This window comes from Scyliorhinus torazame, chromosome 2 (genome assembly GCF_047496885.1).
Source record: "Scyliorhinus torazame isolate Kashiwa2021f chromosome 2, sScyTor2.1, whole genome shotgun sequence".
NCBI classification, from domain to species: Eukaryota; Metazoa; Chordata; class Chondrichthyes; order Carcharhiniformes; family Scyliorhinidae; genus Scyliorhinus; species Scyliorhinus torazame.
Window position 1 is genome coordinate 136,388,710 of NC_092708.1, and position 20,004 is coordinate 136,408,713.

At 45.8% G+C, this 20,004-nt stretch overlaps 1 protein-coding gene across 5 annotated transcripts in view; it reads right to left on the reverse strand.

The window, feature by feature from the left end:
* Positions 1–20,004, reverse strand: part of cerkl (CERK like autophagy regulator) — a 252,536-nt gene that overhangs the window by 108,755 nt on the left and 123,777 nt on the right. For all 5 annotated transcript variants that reach the window (XM_072477565.1, XM_072477571.1, XM_072477558.1 and 2 more), the window contains one exon: positions 2,428–2,562. In XM_072477565.1, coding sequence (XP_072333666.1) covers positions 2,428–2,562 — 135 coding nt within the window. The remainder of the gene's footprint in view (positions 1–2,427; positions 2,563–20,004) is intronic.

Below are 20,004 nucleotides of genomic sequence, written 5' to 3' on the forward strand. Positions count from 1 at the left end.
ATAATAGGGGAACACAAGGTATACAATGTAAAGACATAGACAACGGCATCGGGTGAAGCATACAGGAGTGTAGTATTAATCAGGTCATAGAATCATAGAATTTACAGCGCAGAAGGAGGCCATTTGTCCCATCGAGTCTGCACCGGCCCTTGGAAAGAGCACCCTACTTAAGACCATGCCTCCACCCTATCCCCGTAACCCAATAGCCCACCTCACCCTTTTGGACACTAAGAGCAATTTATCACAGCCAATCCACCTAACCTGCACATCTTTGGACTGTGGGAGGAAACCGGAGCACCCAGAGGAAACCCACGCAGACACGGAGAACGTGCAGACTCTGCACAGGTCAGTCCATAATAGGGTCGTTTAGGAGTCTGGTAACAGCGGGGAAGATGCTATTTTTGAATCAGTTTGTGCGTGTTCTCAAGACTTTCTTGGTGGTAGCATCGACCTGGATTTCTTGTATCGGTCAGGGTTGCCTGACTTGAACGCCTCCGACCTGTCCTTCAGTAGGGAGTCAATCTCCCGATTTAGCCATGGTTTCCGGTTGGGGAACGTACGTACTGCTTTCTTTGGCACGCAGTCGTCCACACATTTGCTGATGAAGTCTGTGACAGTGGTGGCATACTCATTTAGGTTGGTCGCTGAGTTCTTAAATATGGACCAGTCAACTATCTCCAAGCAGTCATGTAGGAGCTCTTCTGTTTCCTCGGATCAGCACTGCACGACCTTCTTAGCCGGATTCTCCCACTTAAAGTTTCTGCTTGTATGCCGGGAGAATAAGCACCATCTCATGGTCTGATATTCCAAAGTGCAGTCAGGGGATGGAACTGTAGGCGCCCTTGATTTTTGTGTAGCAGTGGCCAGGAATGTTGTCGCTTCTGGTGGAACAGGAGATGTGCTGGTGGAATTTTGGTAGCACACTCATGAGGCTGGCCTTGTTGAGGTCCCTGGCCACGATGAAGAAGGCCTCCATGTGCTGTTCATGCCCCCACATATGCCACATGCCCCTCCAAGCCCCTCGTATACCTCATTCCACCTCCATCCCCCCATACTCCTCCATGCCCATCTATGTTCCTTCATATTCCCCAATGTCCGCTTCTTGACTCCACGTCCCCTTATTTTCCCCAATTCACCTCCATTTCCCCACAACCCACATTCCCCCTCCATGCCCCCCCGCCAGATATCATCCATATACACTCACCTAGTTTCCACTGTGGGCAGATCTCAGGAGATGATTGAAATCTCATTGAAATGGAGATGAAAAGACAACTATATAATTATTCTTATTCAAACATAGTTCATACTGAAAAGAATTCAATAAAACCCATTCTAAAAATTTTAATCCCCTCAAGTGGTCAATCTGTTGTAAAAATAAAGACATCTATTTCACTAACTACATCAAAGACAGATAATCCTTTAGCAATGTCTTAAAACTATCAATCAAAATGTGAACACAGCTCCCCATTGAGATAAGCCATTCTTGACTTTTTCAAACCCAGCCAAGCAGTCATAATTGGCTCAGTTATAATAACCCCTTGAAAATATAAACAGTGGACTTTACTGAAATTGAAAAAACAGATAGCCTTTGTTTCTAAGCTAGAGCAGACATCCTGTCAATCAAAGTAGCCCAGGAGTAGGCGGAGGCTTTTTTCTCTTAGTCAAAGCTGCTGAAGATTTCTTTTTCATTTGTGAGGACTCTGAGCATTAAAACCACTTCAGATTATTAGAGATGCCATGCAATGTTTTCTTCAGTTTTACATGCATTTGATCTATTTTTCAAATGGGAAATGTACTCAAATGCATCTCAACACTTACAAAATTCTGACGAATGTAAGTATCAACTTACCTTTGCAATACAAATTCCTATAATCAATCACTGAAGTAAAACACATTTAACTTAGAATACTGTATCTAACTATTGAAACTGAAAGAACAAATATTTGTCTTATATTTCAAAGGCTGACAATGGAAGAATTCTAGAACCTGGTGGTTGTTCTTTTTAGTTCCCCACTTGACTGCCATTTCGCCATGGTTCACGCCTACTCTGAAAGGCTGTGAACCACATCAATTTACTGAAGGAGCTCAACTCCACCAAAATTGCAGGATGGATTTGAATTGCCCACCCCTGCAATGGAGCTGGCAAGGGTAGAACTGGTGGGTGTGAGCTGACAACCAGCACCCACAGCCCATGCCGGTGAAAATAGTTGGAAATGGAAATGGGGAAACAATCCCGGGATCGGTTTCCACCGGACATTTTTAAAGGGCTCCTGATTCGTCTCAATTCAGTGAAAATCCAGGCTTAGCAATCCATTCAGCTTGGCACCTTATATTAAATCATACAGATAATGAAAGATCCCCAATGCTCAGGTACCAGTCTCAAGTATCGGATATAGAGGTGTACACATGAAATTCTGGCTAACTTACTGGTGATGTCAGTCTTGATGTCAGCCAACTTGAAAAGAGGTGCAACTTGTTCATAGTAGACTTGCTTAGCTTCCTTTTTGTGACTATGTGGGTTAATGATAATTTTCAGGAACTTTGGTCTCTTTGGAAAATATCCTGTAAAATAAATAATTCAGATCTTATTCAATTGTGGTTTGCTTAGTTATTTGCGATAATTATTAACAATAATTAGAACTATATTTTTGTTGTGTGCATAGGTCCCTATTGGTACATTTTCAATTTACCTGTCAGCATCTGCTTTATTGCATTTGCTTTTATTTTATATTTACCTACAAATTAAATTTCTAGATTAATCATACAAAATTCCAAGTTCACCCTGCAGTCACTTCCTCCGTTGACCTGCACAATTGAGTTGCAGAATTCGTTTTTTTAAACTTGCATTAATTTATAGATCAACTGTACTCTTTTCTCAAGTCAAAACAGGAACCTAGCTACAGCATTCACAGATTTAATTCAGCAAGATTTTAAAATCTTTTTTAAAAACACAAAAGTTATGTCAATTGGAGTGCGGATCTTTATCTGCAGAAAATATCCTCCATCCTCAGAACATATCATAATGATGCCTCAAAACCATACACAGAATATGAACAATTGATGTTAATCATCTATCGTGAATTGAAGTATTTTCTTTGAAAGACATGGGGCGCGATTCCTCCAAAATGTTTCAAAGTGTGGTAGCGAGCGGGAACTGCCACGAGCTTCCCAGCGCTTGGCCCGGCAAGACTGTCACCGCAATACACCGTTAATTGTTCCACTTAAGGAGGCCCCACATGCTTCACGCCGCAAATGAAGGCTTGCCAGCCGATTTACCGGGACCGTGATTGCCAGCCCCCCACTAACAAGATACAGGAGCACATAAACTGCTCTTGCACAGCCAACCCCACTCAGCTCGCAGCCATGGCGCCGAGGCGACCGGCCCCATGATTCAGGGATGCAGACCTGGGAAGGGTCCTGGTGGCGGTCGAGGCCAGGAGAGATGCCCTCCGAGGGTCCCAGAAAGTCAGTAAGTGTCACCTGGGAGAAAGTGGCAGTGGTCATCAGCTCGGGCAGTGTCACTACGAGGATACAGTGCCACAAGAACGTCAACGACCTACACTGGGCCGCACGGGTCAGTTACATAGAACATAGAACGATACAGCGCAGTACAGGCCCTTCGGCCCACGATGTTGCACCGAAACAAAAGCCATCTAACCTACACTATGCCATTATCATCCATATGTTTATCCAATAAACTTTTAAATGCCCTCAATGTTGGCGAGTTCACTACTGTTGCAGGTAGGGCATTCCACGGCCTCACCACTCTTTGCGTAAAGAACCTACCTCTGACCTCTGTCCTATATCTATTACCCCTCAGTTTAAAGCTATGTCCCCTCGTGCCAGCCATTTCCATCCGCGGATCACCGGATCCCTCTCCCCCCGCAAACAAAGACTGCAATTGACATGGCAATGCCCCTGCCCAGCACCGTACAGTTCCCTGGCCCCCGCATGCCGCCCACTCATCAGGACCTTCTTTCCCCCCCCCCCCCCCCCACCCCCCTCCCCAGAATATCCACCCCCCTACGGCCCCCTGCGTTGAACCACGTATGCGGCTAACGATGCCCTCTCTGTGTCTCCACGGGAGACGTTGTCCCACAACCGTCAGGAGAGGGCCCAGAATGGCGGCGGGGTGCTGAACATCAGAATCCTCACCACCTTTGAGGAACAGGCCCTTTGTGGTTACGGGGGTGGCCGAGGACAGAGCGGTCACCACCGTGGAGGTTGGTGCATGTCACAGAACATAGAACAGTACAGCACAGAACAGGCCCTTCAGCCCTCGATGTTGTGCCGAGTTTTGTCCGAAACCAAGATCAAGCTATCCCACTCCCAGTCATTCTGGTGTGCTCCATGTGCCTATACAATAACCGCTTGAAAGTTCCTAAAGTATCTGATTCCACTATCACAGCAGGCAGTCCATTCCACACCCTAACCACTCTCTGAGTAAAGAACCTACCTCGGACATCCCTCCTATATCTCCCACCCCGAACCTTATAGTTATGCCCCCTTGTAACAGCTACATCCACCCGAGAAAATAGTCTCCGAATGTCCACTCTATCTATCCCCCTCATCATCTTATAAACCTCTATTAAGTCGCCTCTCATCTTCCTTTGCTTCAATGAGAAAAGCCCTAGCTCCCTCAACCTTTCCTCATAAGACCTCTCCTGCAAACCAGGCAGCATCCTGGGAAATCTCCTTTGCACCCTTTCCAATGCTTCCACATCCTTCCTAAAGTGAGGTGACCAGAACTGCACACAATACTCCAAATGTGGTCTCACCAGGGTCCTGTACAGTTGCAGCATAACCCACAGCTCTTAAAGGATGCCTGTCAGGGGCATCGAAGACCACAGGATGTGGTAAGTAGCTGCCGCATATACCTCCGATGTGCATCCTGGAGAAATACCTAGACGCAGTGTTACAGCAAGGAAGGCTAAGCACATAAAGGATCACCGAGAGGGCATTTGAGGGGGGGGGGGGGGAAAGAGGGAGGTAAGTAGGGGGTAAAGGGAGTGTGCGCTTTGGGGGTGTAGGGGTAAAGGGAGTGTGCGCTTTGGGGGTGTAGGGGTTGGGGGAGGGAGAGGGTGGTGAGGAGAGTGGGCAGCATCATTGGGAGAATGGGGCAGTGGTGTGGACATTTGTGTGATACATTACAAATCCTTCACCACAACAAGATTGATGCCTCTATCACTTTCTTCTGCAATGTGGGCTGACCTCCAAATCCTTGCCCCATCTCCTTAGGCATGGTAGTCCTGCCCCCCCACCCTCCATGCACACTGCGTGCAGCTGATGGATGTGAGCGAGCACTCAGCAGACAGGCAGGGGTCAGACTGTGACATAGATTGAGGAGCAACAGCGCTCAGCTCTCTGTGGGTTATCATCACCCCCCCCCCCCTTACCCTTGACAATGACCTGCTGGCAGTGCTGACACAGTCCCAGCACCCTGGATGTTACACAGACCTTGGGAGGGTGGGAAACGAGGGGGTGGGGTGGAAGATAGTATTGCCGGACCAGGCCACGTCTTATGTGAAGCAGGCGAGTACGAGGCCTCCCTGGCACTCTGGGCTTGCCAGACCCTCGCCATTGCTGCCTGCCCTGCAGCCTCCAGCTGGTCCTTCGGTTTCTCCCTGAGATCGTCCTCCAGCCCCAGCTGGTCCCGCGCCTTCTCATCGTCCTTGACGTCCTCCTCCTCGAAAGTGGCCACGTGATCCTTACCCTCCACCACGCTGCTGCATCAGGTTGTGGAGGGCATAGCAGACTGGGTGACCCTCCGGGTAGGGGTGTACTGCAGGGCACCACCGGAGCGGTCGAGATATCAGAACCACATTTTGAGTAGTCCGATGCATCGCTCAATGGTAGCCCGGGTTGCCACATGGCATCGGGTCTCTGCATTGGTCTCCGGCCTCCATACTGATGCCGGCTGCAAGTGGTCTTCAAAATAGCCATGAACATGTTAAAAAAATGTGGCTGCACTGCGCATGCATGCCCGCTCATCGGTGCGCAGCCTTTTTTTTTTTTACAAGTTCAGAGGAGTTTTTATTTGTTAAAATTTACAGGAAAAAAATGCGGAGACTGAAAATGTTTTCATCCTCTAGAAATTGGAAGTTCACCACATTTCACCTGAACATTACAAGGTAAGAGAAAATGGTGGGTCGCGAAGGTCGGCCGGTGTGGGCCGCGAAGGTCGGCCGGCGTGAGTCGCGAAGGTCGGCTGGCGTGAGTCGCGAAGGTCGGCTGGTGTGGGCCGCGAAGGACGGTCGGCATGGGTCGCGAAGGTCGGCCGGGTTGGGTCGCGAAGGTCAGCAGGGTTGGGTCCGGAAGGTTGGCTGGTTGAAAAAATGGGTCCCCGGAAAAAAAGTTTGAAAAACACTGATGGAGGGTACAGTCAGAAGGCCTGGAGAATGCAAGGCATCATGTGTGCAGTCTATCAGCTCTTGATCCTGGGGTATTCCGACAATGGCAGAGAATTCTCCTGCCCTAACATCTTGTTGGGCTTGATCTGTGTCAAAGTTTATATAAGTTTTCTGCCTGAGCAAACTGGGCATCAATGACCTGCTGGGTGCACCCATGGCTGTAGCCTGTGAGATGCTGGGAGATGCCACACAGGTTACCGCTCGAGACCTGGAATGATCTCAAGGTATAAAAGTTCAGGCTGCGGTGACCTTTATGGCCTCCTCCGCCTCATGGTGCCCAAGTGCATGAGGACATGACATGGGTGCTGCACTTCCTGCTTGTTGAGGCAGAGCTTTCTGCAACACGCGCTATCCATCATCTGCTCGAAAGATCAGCGATGCTTGTACACTCTGGGCCATCGCTGACTTCCCCTCTGGGTCTCAACCTGGCTTGATGGGCAACCGGGTCCTCAGGGTGTGGGGCAGGGCCCTGTTGACGCTGCTGCTGCCGTCTTCTCCGGCTTCTGGCTACCCGACCTGCCAGCAGCACCACTTGGGCAAGTTCCATGGGGTCCAAAATTTCATCATACCGTCCAACATCTGTAAGGAATTGGGAGAGGGTGTTATACTGACAAATGGCGATGTCTTCCACCTGGGGTACTCCATTCCCCGACTGCTTGCCCCCCTCTCTCACAGTCGGAACGCCCTGCCCATGAGTTCTCATGGACAGCACATCAGGAATAATCCAGACCAGCACATAAAGTTACCTGGACCGGGCACTGGTCCCCTCTCCGTTGTACTCACCCACCCTCTGGCCATGGACATGTCCCCAGGGCTGGGGCCCAGCCCCTGGGTGTTCAAACGTGTGGCCTCCCAATGTGTTCAGGCAGTGTCCAGGCATCACGGACTGTTTGGGTTGCTAGGCAATAACTCCCACATGCTAAATGGCACGCCCACCCATGGGAACAGCTACTTGTGAAGAGCTCACTTGACCACGACTGCCAATTCCTTATTACCAAAAGCCTTCAGCCACACGACCAGAAGCCACTGCTGTCAGTGGGAATTATGGGTGGGCGTTGGGGCAGACAGGCAGGGACAAGAGTTGCCCCCGGAATGGGTACACATGATCCAGGGGTCGGCATGGTGGTGCCGCGTGTGGTTGCCTCTCCAACGGAGCATCCTCTCCCCCCACGTTCTAAACCCGCCCCCCCTGCCCATGGCAGACCACCCCAGCCAAGTGCAGCCCCCCACCTCTCTTCGAGTACAGGGACAGCAAGCCCAGTGCCACCATGCTCATTGCCTGTGAGAGAAGATGGCTACTCACCTCCTTGGCTCCCCGCAGCAGCAGGGATTTAAAAAAGGAGTACTAATCGGCATCAGTGTGACCAATTGCTGGGGAGGCCATTTGATATGCGGTGACTCCCGTTAATTGTATGGAAATAGGCCTTAAAGGGTGGTTATTGCTTGCTCGCTACACTACAGCGGGATCCCGATTCACCTACGAGAGCAGGCCGGTTGCATCGCCAATGGTTTGGCACGCGGTGCGATTCTCATTTTTGGACTCTTGCGCTGTTCACCGGCATCCTCGCGCTCTCGTTCGAGCGCAACAAGGCCACTGAATCGTTCCCTAGGTACATGTTTTTGACTCAAATATAGTCACGGGACTTGAATAGAAAATATTAGCCAGGGCTTTGCAGTCAGTGCCGAAGGGACAGCAACCATCCCTGACGTTAAATAAGACGACCCACAAAAATGGGCATGCTTTGTGGCGTTGATTTCCCTCATCACAATGTAATTTTCCTTCTGGCACCAGCTATATGGGATTTGGCACAGAGGGACAATGTAATCCATGCTCAGTCACCAATCAAATTGAAGAGTTCTCATAGACAGCACACCAGGAATAAAAAACTTAGGGCACAATCTACTAGCCACGTTGTGCTCGAATAGCAGCGCGCCGCGGCGCAACGTGACCTGTAACTGTCGAGAGATCCTGCTTCCGGGATCTATCCGGCTCACCATGCCTCGTGAGATCTAACGCGATCTCATGATGTAAAGCTTGTCCATTGCGTGCGGAATCACTATTTGGCGAATCTGCATAGTAGAGTGAGACAGCTAGTCTCACACTAATTTGCAGTTCCCTGAGGTAACCAAAGCATTGGGAACTATCCCCTTTGCCTTGGAGACCTCGGGAAAGCGCCGTTCAGTACTGGTCTCCACAAACAGGGACCAGGTGGAACAGCACTCAAAGGGATCTCCCAGGGGATTGAAGGCCCCCAGGGGCATGCCCTCTTGGCAAGGTGGTAACTTGGCACTGCCAGGATGCCAGCCTAGCACTGCCAAGGTGCCCAGATGGCACTTCCCGCTGGCAGGGGCACTGTCAGGGTGCCAGGCTGGCATTTCTTGTGTGGTAGCGATCAGGCAGGTGTGCCCTGCGTGGGTGTGGCCACAAGGACCCCCTTACAGTGAATTGGGGCCTGGTGGGCTCGAGAGATGGGGGCGCCATTTAAAATTGGCATCCCAATCTCTCCCTGCACTGAGGAGTTTTGGCGAGCGGGGCTCTTTCGTGCAGGAAATGGGACTAAGTGCGACCTCAGCTGTGCATTCCCCACTGAGGACCCATATCCAACCAGAGCCACATTAGTTAGCGTTGTGTTTGTCTGCCCTGCGAGTGCAAGTAAACACACGGCTAAGCCCGCTCACTATGGGATATAGTTCCCATTTGGTTCGATCGTGCCCTCATTCTCTCATTTTTTAATCATTTTACAGAAAGTGAAATAAAGGTTAAAGCGTACATGTAGAACTGAAGTAGAAGTTGAAATACCACAAACAAATTTCAAAAGGTAATATAAAAAATACTTTTAATCGTTTTAAAATCTATAAAAATTTTAATCACGGAATGGAGAGAATGCCGCTCAAGACTTCTAGATTTGTTTTTCAGAGTCAGAGAGATTGTCCAGATTTAGGTAAAGATAAAGTTGCCATAGTCTTGATGCGACCATCAATTCACCTGCGACGGAGAGTTGAAGTGAACAGTGGTTTTAATCAGCTAGAACTGTGCCTGCTTGCGACTGCTCTGTACTGAGTGCCGCCTACAGGCTGCAGCTCTATATACCTCCCCCAAGGGGGCAGAGCCACAGGCAGAGCCCACAAAGGCATCAACATAATACAATACAATGTTATGCAATTAAAATGGTGAATGGTAGCAGTAATACATTCACCACAAGTCTCAAATGACCATAGGCTGCTTTCTCCTTTGTGGGGGGAGAGTTGATTGCTGGTATTTAACCTGAGTATTACCATGCCTCAGGCGAGGGGCAAGGTTGAGAAGGAGGGCCTTCATAAATAACCTCCTGACTTAGTATGGTATTCAAAACTCAGACCCACTTCTTTCAATAACATTAACTTTTTTCAATAATTTTTGCAGCAAGGTTAGTACATAAAATACTGAAGTTCACATCAAATTACTGATTCTGTGTTGATTACATTGGCATGTACTCTGTGGAGCAACATGGTATTGATGACTGCAAGTTCCAAATTTTCATGTGCAACTGCGCATGTCATGTGCCACAAATTGCTGTCAATTTTATGCAATAATGACGGTGAAGACCGACGGTTTTTCCATTATTACAGCCAGAAATGCCAAGCCAATAAAACCCTAAATATCTCAGAGACTTGTCCCAGCCTTCTTTGGGTCTCTTCAAATCATCCAAACCTCAATCAACTTCCTGATGTTTCCACATATTGCTCTGTGATTTGTGTTTGACAGGCTAGAATCAGCCTCTTCCAACCATTCACTCTCCATGTGGAAGCATGCATCAGTTCTATGGTGAACATCACCACTGAACCATAGATCGTCTGGCATGTGGATCGAAAACTAATTATGCGTAGGAATCCCAATTTAAATCCAATTACTCTGCAAAATAACACCATTTGTAAATTGATGTGCTGCGCGACCACATTGCCTTACACAACTAAAAACCCAGCATTCTAAAAAAAATGTATTCAGAATTTATTCATTAATCATCCGTGCATATCACTTGTAATAAAATTGCAATTTGTGTCAAAATGTATTTTAGAATTTATTTTCACATCACAGAAAAATCAGATGTTGAGTAAATACTGCCAAAATTTCAAGACTCTGAACAACTGGAAGACGGTTGCTGAATTAGAAATGTATAATCATTTCTGTAGCGATAATAAATACAGGAAAAGAAACCTTCCTCTGTTTGAAGCGAGTTTTCAGCTTCACCAGCACGTCACATTATTATGTGCGGAGGCAAGAAATGCCTCTAAATTTTCTAATTGGCTAAAATCCTTAAGATTTAACAATTTCAATTTCACTTTCAATACAGCTACAGAAGATCTGCAAAGTGTAATAAACTGTAAGTGCATTTCCTCTAATTCACTAAGAGCATCTTTGTTACATGTCTCTGGCACCTGAATGATCTTCTGGCTGATGAAGTCCTGACCTGCTAATGAGTACAGGAAGATGTTAGAAGAGCTGGAATGACTCATTCCACCATCTCTATAGAATTATGGAGGGGCAAATAAGGGAAAATACTAGGATCACAGATCAGATTTAAAACTAAAGGCAACAGAAAAAAAATCCTCTCTTGGGGAATGGAAGGGGAATGCCTCTCAACAGGGATTCACTGATAACCTTGGCGCACAGTTGGTGATGAGACCTGATACTACAATTTGCTGCATTTCTAGTCTGCCAAACACTGGGGCCACAGCAGGAGCAGGTGCAAAAAGGAGATTCTCTGCTGTTAGTCAGGCTCTGATAGGGGAAGACTTCAAGAGGTTATAAAAGAAAATAAATATTGTGAAATGAGTTAAATTTTCAATATACTCTAATTAAAATGTTATATTTTACGTGTCTTTTCGATATTTTGGATACTCTGTAAAATGTATATATTTCAAAAGGTTTGTCGACAATTAATGTCCCAATAATGTTTATTGAAATACATAGCATTTTACATTTCATGAGTCATATCTTTGGGTTGTTTGGTCATTAAGAAAATGACTATTACCAGTATTTTTATAGAGAAAACATTACTTGGCTTCAGGAAATGAAGAAATATTAACCCTTTCACCTTTAAAATAGATTGCACGGATTTGAAAATGTCTATCTAAGATTGACTAACCCACAGTTAAATGTTCATAACTATTAAAACTACAAATTCTAATAGGTATGGGGATGAGAATAGTGGTATAACACAAACAATATACCTTAGTTTAATTCCCAGCCATCACTGGTATTTGCACCAGGGTTCAGAATTTGAATCTTGATTTGGGTTTCAGATTCAACTTTAAGTAAAGCAAGTTAGGCACTTTTGACTTGTTAATAATGTATATGGACGCATCATGGGTGAATATATCTATGCTTCACCACATGGCTATGAACAAACTATTTTCACATCATCATACATGCATTATTCTGGGCATGAATGTAAAGGCAACATTTACAGTGTGGAAATAATTGATCTGTTGCAACTGGCACAAATCAAGATATACTCCACATGAATATATTAATGGCAGCAAGACACCAAGGATAAAACAGCACCACAGCTGACTGAAAATCCCAGGAGCTATTACAGCCAGGAGGGTGAACAAACATCATGCCACAGTTTTCCAATCTGCATATGAATTGGATTTGAAAGACTGGCATGAATAGGGGAAATACAACACTGGAGACATAAGTGATAAAAAAAATAAACGTATTTTACTGAGTTGAGAAAATGGAAAGGGGGAGCTGGTCCCTTGCACAAAGTTCCAGAACTGGTCAGATTATTTTGAGCTCCATGAACACAATCGTTCATCAATTCGTGCAGCTACTGAAGGCCTCCTACAGCTCCTCAACTTGTCTACCTTGTCATCAAGAACATCTGTAATAGCGTTTACTCCAATTTTTAAGTGAATCTCAATGAACACACCCAAACCAGACAGTGAAAAAATGAAAAGATTTGAGAAATTGTGGAAAAGGGCTCTATCCTGCATAATATCTTCTGGGGGTCAATACGTTGAGACTTTAGACCATCTTACTTCTGAAAACATCAAAATACTGGGCATTCTGTTTAAAGATGGGGTTAATTGGGTCTCTCACTTAAACACTTCCCACAACCTCAGAGCTTCTGCCTCTAGATAGGAGCCCTGCTCAAGCTGAACTATCCACAGAATAATTACTTCCAGCAAGAGGGGGTTGGGGATGGCAGCGACGAACAATATCTTATGAAGGATGCTTTTGGAGGACGCTGCCTTTCTTTGGGTAGCAAGAAAATAGTCTTGAGAAAGTGAGGCAGCAAGGATCTGGGATTCCGATCTGCCTCAGAGATGTACCACTGAAAACTCTTTAAAATGCATGATTTTCAGTTGTAGCTTGAATACATGATAAGAAAGGAAAGAGGTCAGATTTTCATGGATAACAGATTTTGGGAATGTATCTTTGTACCATTTACCTGACACATTACTATTCAATTAGCTTGCCTTATCAACTTATTTAAAGAAGCATGCCATGTTTTTTCAGTATCTGCTCTCAGGTCCTGCAAGAAATGTACACGACATTGCTTTTATTTTTATGTTGATTGCTTCTGAAATGTAGGGTGGAATTCTCCATCTTTGAGATAAAGTGCAGTGGTGGGTGGCTCCGGCTGCACCTTTCCCGCTGCCAGAAGCCACACCAGGTTTGCACTTGGAAGCTGATTAATTATGCACAGGTATGTTCCCCTGCAAATCTCCTGTTATGAATCGGCAGCAGATGCATGTGCCTGCCATCAGCTGTCAGGTTCAAAGACCACAGCACCATATTTAAACACTAGTCGGTGACGTGACACAAGATTGGAAGGCCTGACGGAATGCTGGTGGGCAGCTATTTTAATGAGCATTCATGAGATGCAAATGAATACAAATGGTGTTCATACAACCAGCCAGCGAGAAGGCCAACCATCCATTAAGAGAATTGCAACATGATTTTACGCCAGTAGGTTTTGACTTTTTGGCTCCCGTTAGATCATTCTCTTCTACCCACCATCAAACAGGCCGTGGGCAGGATGGGGGAATTCCACCTGTAGTCACTGATTAAGTCAGCAAATACAATAGCCCATTCATGTAAGCAACAAAATAAATGGCTAATTAAAATGTATTTTGTGGTTTTGGTTGAGGGAGGAACGTGGGCCAGGCAACTGGAAGAACTTAAGTCTACTCAAACCATCATCTGAATGGGCGGCACAGTGATTAGTACTGCTGCCTCACAGCACCGAGGACCCGGGTTCGATCCCAGCCCCGGGTCAGTCTGTGTGGAGTTTGCACATTCTCCTAGTGTCTGCATGGGTCTCACCCCCACAACATAAGGATGTGCAGGGTAGGTGGATTGGCCATGCTAAATTGCCCCTTAATTGGAAAAAAATAATTGGGTATTCAAAATTTATTTTTTAAAAACATAATCGGAAATACAGCACTCTTTTAATAATTGGCAGCATGGGGTAGCACAGTGGTAAGCACTGTTGCTTCACAGCGCCAGGGACCCGGATTCGATTACCGGCTTGAGTCACTGTCTGTGCAGGATCTGCATGTTCTCCCCATGTCTACGTGGGTTTCCTCCAGATGCTCCGGTTTCCTCCCACAAGTCCTGAAAGACGTGCTTGTTCGGTGAATTGGACATTCTGAATTTACCCTCAGTATACCCGAACAGGCGTCGGAGTGTGGCGACGAGGGGATTTTCACAGTAAATTCATTGCAGTGTTAATGTAAGCCTACTTGTGACATTAATAAAGATTATTAATATAGATTTGAAATGTCAGTTCTAGATCAGGGGCGAAATTCTCTGGAAACGACGCGATGTCCGCCGACTGGAGCCCAAAATGGCGCAAATCAGACGGGCATCGCGCCGCCCCAAAGGTGCGGAATGCTGCGCATCTTTGGGGGCCGAGCCCCAACATTGAGGGGCTAGGTCGGCGCCGGACGAATTTCCACCCCGCCAGCTGGCGGAAAAGACCTTTGGTGCCCCGCCAGCTGGCGCGGAAATGACATCTCCAGGCGGCGCATGCGCGGGAGCGTCAGCTGACAACATTCCCGCGCATGCGCAGTGGAGGGAGTCTCTTCCGCCTCCACCATGGTGGAGACCGTAGCGACGGCAGAAGGGAAAGAGTGCCCCCACGGCACAGGCCCGCCCGCGGATCGGTGGGCCCCGATCGGGGGCCAGGCCACCGTGGGGGCACCCCCCGGGGCCAGATCGCCCCGCGACGCCCCCAGGACCCCGGAGCCCGACCGCGCCACCTTGTCCCGCCGGTAAGATAGGTGATTTAATTTACGCCGGCGGGACAGGCATTTTAGCGGCGGGACTTCGGCCCATTCGGGCCGGAGAATCGAGCGGGGGGGCCCGCCAACTGGCGCGGCACGATTCCCGCCCCCGCCGAATATCCGGTGCCGGAGACTTCGGCAACCGGCGGGGGCGGGCTTCACGCCAGCCCCCGACGATTCTCCGACCCGGCGGGGGGTCGGAGAATTTCGCCCTAGATCCTGAACCCACAAAGTAAAAGTGCTAACATTGGGGAAAACTGGCAGATTAGGAGATATGATAGTAAAAGTTGACAAGATGTTTTTTATGCAGCAAGGGTGTCCAACTCTTCCAGCCATAATGTGTTTTCAATATGAATAATTAACTTGTTTTGCATATTCAATTACTGTCATTACCAATGAGAATACTGAAAGTTGTAGAATAAAAATCTGTTTTGTAAAATATGCCTCTTCCACAGCTTATATGAGTTTAACATCCAAATACTGGATCAAGAACAACATCATTGTGTCCTTTCGCCCCTATTAAAGAAAATGACTCAAAAAGTAGGTGTTCTTCACAGTGGTGTCCTTTGCTTTCCATTAGATTATTTTGTCAAGTGAGGCATATGTGGAGGTCTTGTTTCATGTAACAAGAAACCACAAGTGAAGAGCTTTGCTTTTGCATGGTATACATCAATTGAAATCTGTCTTTTGGGAATTGTACAAGAAATACTGCAATCCCCATCTGGAACAGTTTTTGTCGTCCACCTTGGCTTAGAACTAAGCAATTTACAAATAATTTGATGGTTTATAATATTAGAAAATTTAGTCATACTGAGTGTGTAGGTTTGAAATGAATCAATGAATGCTCACATTTTCAAACTTCAAACATCCTAAAGTTTCATTCATCTTTATCAACTGATCTCTTAAAATTGTAAGCGCTGCATGAACCCTCAACTACATTGCAGTGATACATGTCTGCATATGTTCTAATATTCATTTGCTAAAGCAAATTTCAGTACTGAATATCAAAATGGATGACAAATGCAAAACGTTTTCTAACATTTCTTTACAGTAGATTTGGTGGTCAATCCAAATATTTGATGTAGTTTTGTTACATTTTGGTATTTTTGCTACTTAAGTTCACAAAGGGTTAAATAATTTAGTCTTTCCCACTACTTCTTCAAATTGGGGGAAAAAAACAACAGCTCACAATGAACGACCAACTGTTCCTCTAAGAGTAACAAATGTGCTAATACACACCAATTTATACTTGACCTATCAGGGAACTACTGAACCATGAAGACGGAGGGTTAATCAGGGTGTTGAGGAAACAAAGGCTGTCAGACCAGCAAAGATGCTAGTTTCAGCCTCACATCTGTGCCTCGCTTCGCACCCTTTTCTCAATTGCACTTGGTACCTGTAGACTAAAACTGAATAGACAAATATACATAAATCGCAATGTGTAGGTTTTCCAGAATATGACAGATTTAAACAAAAACTAAGCAAGGATTGAATGTATCATAGGATACAAAAACTGATTGCTGTTTTCTGTTACTATAGAAGTGACCAAAGTTAATATGTAACATTCAAATGAAAAGATCATGCTTCAGTGCACTAAATGTAGGCACTAGCCTGATTTGTGTCTTTGCCAATTGTAGCATATGTTGATAAAAGTACTCATGAAAATCAGAAATTAACACAATATATAGTAATCATATTATAACTCCATAAACATTTAAGTAATCCATGGTGAAAAAATAATGCCCCAGTCTCCAGGGAGATAGATATAAAAGATTTAGAATTGTTTATAAAATAACAGTTCAGGAAACAAATATTTAGGAACTACAAATTCATATACATATAAAATCATCCTGAATAACACTACTTCTATGATTTTTAAGTCTTCCGCTAAAGGTTTACAAGGAAATAAAACATTAATTTGATATGTTTAAGTTGCATCTTCACCAATTATCTCAGTTCAGTGACATTTGGACACCCAATTTAACTAATAATACATGCATGAGCAGCACAGAGGCAGATAGAAAATAAACATTTTATATGAAAATAAATAGAATCAAAACTTATTAGTGTGTCGTGTTAAATAACATTTTTTGGGGAAGAGTAATTCATCTTTTTCACTTGAAATCTCTGAAGACCCTTTTTCATTAATTAATGAGGTATAATTATTTACTGCAGAATGCTATTAGAGTGACAATGGGCGTGACCTTCCGGACTCGTTATGCTCTCGCTCAAGGGAAACAAGGTCGGTGAGGGGGCCAAAAACGAGAACTGCGGCAGGCGGCAAACAGTTTGCGATGCATCCGACCAGCTACTGTAAGTTAAATCGGGATCTCGCCGTAATGAGAGAAACCGATTATCACCACTTAAGCCCAATTTCCATACAAGTAACGAGAGCGACCCCATATCCAACGGCCTCCTGGCATTCAGCAGCCTCCCCAGTAAGTGCTCACGCTGGCGCCAATTAGTACTCCTTTTGAAAAACGTGAACCTGGCAGAAGGGCTTCCGTGGGGAGCCGAGGAGATGAGTAGTCATCTTTGTTTACAGAGAAAGAGCTTGGGGGTGCTGAGCTTGCCACCCCAGTGCTCAGTGGCAGGGGGGACCCCCGGCTGCGGGGGGAATCTTCGGCTGGGGTGGGCCACGATAGGAGGGTGGGGGGGGGGGGGGGGTGGATGCTGTGGGGGGACAACTGCTCACAGCACCTCCATGCCAACCCCTGGAGTGTTTATCCGTCCCGGGGGCAACACTTGTCCCTGCTTGTCCGCCCCATCGACCACTCATAACTCCCACTGATTGCTGAGGCCTCTGGCCGTGCAACTGAAGGCTATTGCTAACAGGGAATTGGCAATCGTGGTTAAGTGAGCACTTCACACATCCCAAGCAGATTCCCGTGTTAGGCGGGCCATGTAGCATGTGTGAATCATTGCCAAGCATCAACTGTATTACTCTTAATCCATCAATAAATTAATCTGCTCATTTGGGACGAGCAACATTGTAATTTCATTCAGCAGGTAACAAGGAAGATGCAATGTTGTGTCTTCCAACTCCTTATTATGGAAGGTAAATAATGAGGATGGTAAAAGTTTAATCCATAAAATGGGAAATGGGAGCTAAATTCATATGAGGATTAGGAAATTAGTACTTTTGGTTTCACAGTGGAAAAAAAAACTTAGCTTGTCAAATCTTTTTCATTCTGTAATTTGAATTAATGAACATCAAGACCCAAACTAACAATAGTATGCACACAATGCATAATCAAATGGAAATATTTAATGGTGTCAGAAAAAATGGCAGAAATTTGCAAGCAACTTGGGGAAGAAAAGGATTAAAAATTGGAGGCATAATAAACTTTTTTTTGCCAGGGAAACATCAGAAAAGATTGCTCTCTAAAATATTTTGATTGGAATAATGCCCATGTGACCCCCCCTACTCCCATGCAAATAAGGGATGCATACTATTGGCTGCCATTTACTAGGTTATTATTGTGAAACCAGCAGAAACACACAAAACATCTGCAGTGCATCAGTGAGTTGTGGGCCGGGATTTTCCGGCCCCGCCATCAGCCGGCATCGTCATGGGCGGGACAGGAAAATTTGGAGAGTCATTTTCCCATCCCACCCATGACGATGCTTGTTGTTGTCCAGGCTGGAAAATCGCTTGTGCTGTCTTACTTCTTCCTCATCACTTGTAGGGGGCATCTTGCTTGGCAGAGTTGTATTATGCTTTCTTCCATTCAACAGGCGATTTTATGTCAGCCTTGAAAGGTGTAGATTCGAGTGACAAGGTTTGGGTCTTCCTTTATCACTCAACAATTTGTGAGGATTCTCTTGACCGTTTGCACGTGATTTTCTATAAACCCATGTTCCCCTGGGTAATGTGGTCATGATGAAGAACCCATACAGTTCAGTGAATTCCTTAAATTGTCGAGAGGTGAATTGGGTTCTATTGTCACATGTTCTTCCTTCAGGAATCTCTTGCTCAGCAAACAGAGCTCATACTGTTGAGATGACTATTGTAGCTCTCAAATCATTCATATTTCCAAATGTGAACTTTGAATTGTCTGCAATATTGAGATAGCATTCTTGATCATGAATAAATCAGCTCCCACAGTATGTCATGGTATGGGTAGAGCTTCAGTAGTCATTATTTCTTCTTACTGCTATGTATTTCTGTACTTCTGGCATAAATTGCATGTATACAACATTCTTTCAATGTTTTTGTAGACGTCTATCCAGTACACAGCCAATCTGGCTTGGAGCTTACACTGATCCATTCCCATGTGGCCTACATGCATCTTCTAGAGATGATCTCCTGCATTATTTTGGGTATGATTATTCTGGATCTGGCCAGTAAAGCACTGTCTTCCAGAGATGTTGGGGTGAATTTTACAGGGACGCATATTCCTTCCCTCACCCCATTAGAAAAGTCAATCTTGAGACTATCAACTTTAAAAGAAGCTGCTCTGCAAGCTATAATATGTTGGGGGCATGGTTAACAAGGTATGTGTGAAGCTTCTGCCACTCAGGAAAAGCCCCACCCTCTAGAGCTGCCAGCCAATCTGATTGGTCAGCAGATGAATAATCCCAGCAGCACCAGAATGCACTATTTTCTGTTGTTGGACTACAGGCTGCCCTAAGAGCTACGGACATTTGGGAGGGAAATGGGAGTGGGAGCAGGGTGGAGGGTCAGATTTTGGGGGCGGAGGCACAAATCGGGCAAGGTAGAATCAGGGGGTGTGCTGCCCCTGATAATGCACAGAGCACCCCAACCCCAAACTTCCTTTCTGCCTTTTAGCCGGAGTTGGGGAAAGTAGCAGGCTGACCTCCTTCATTCCATCTTCCCCAACCACATGTATTATTGAGCAAGCAGAAACAGTCTATTAACAGGTAATTAATGATGTGGAGATGCCGGCGTTGGACTGGGGTGAGCACAGTACGAAGTCTTACAACACCAGGTTAAAGTCCAACAGGTTTGTTTCGATGTCACTAGCTTTCGGAGCGCTGCTCCTTCCTCAGGTGAATGAAGAGGTCTGTTCCAGAAACACATATATAGACAAATTCAAAGATGACAAACAATGCTAGGAATGCGAGCATTAGCAGGTGATTAAATCTTTACAGATCCAGAGATGGGGTAACCCCAGGTTAAAGAGGTGTGAATTGTCTCAAGCCAGGACAGTTGGTAGGATTTCGCAGGCCAGATGGTGGGGGATGAATGTAATGTGACATGAATCCCAGGTCCCGGTTGAGGCCGCACTCATGTGTGCGGAACTTGGCTATAGGTTTCTGCTCGGCCATTCTGCGTTGTTGCGGGTCCTGAAGG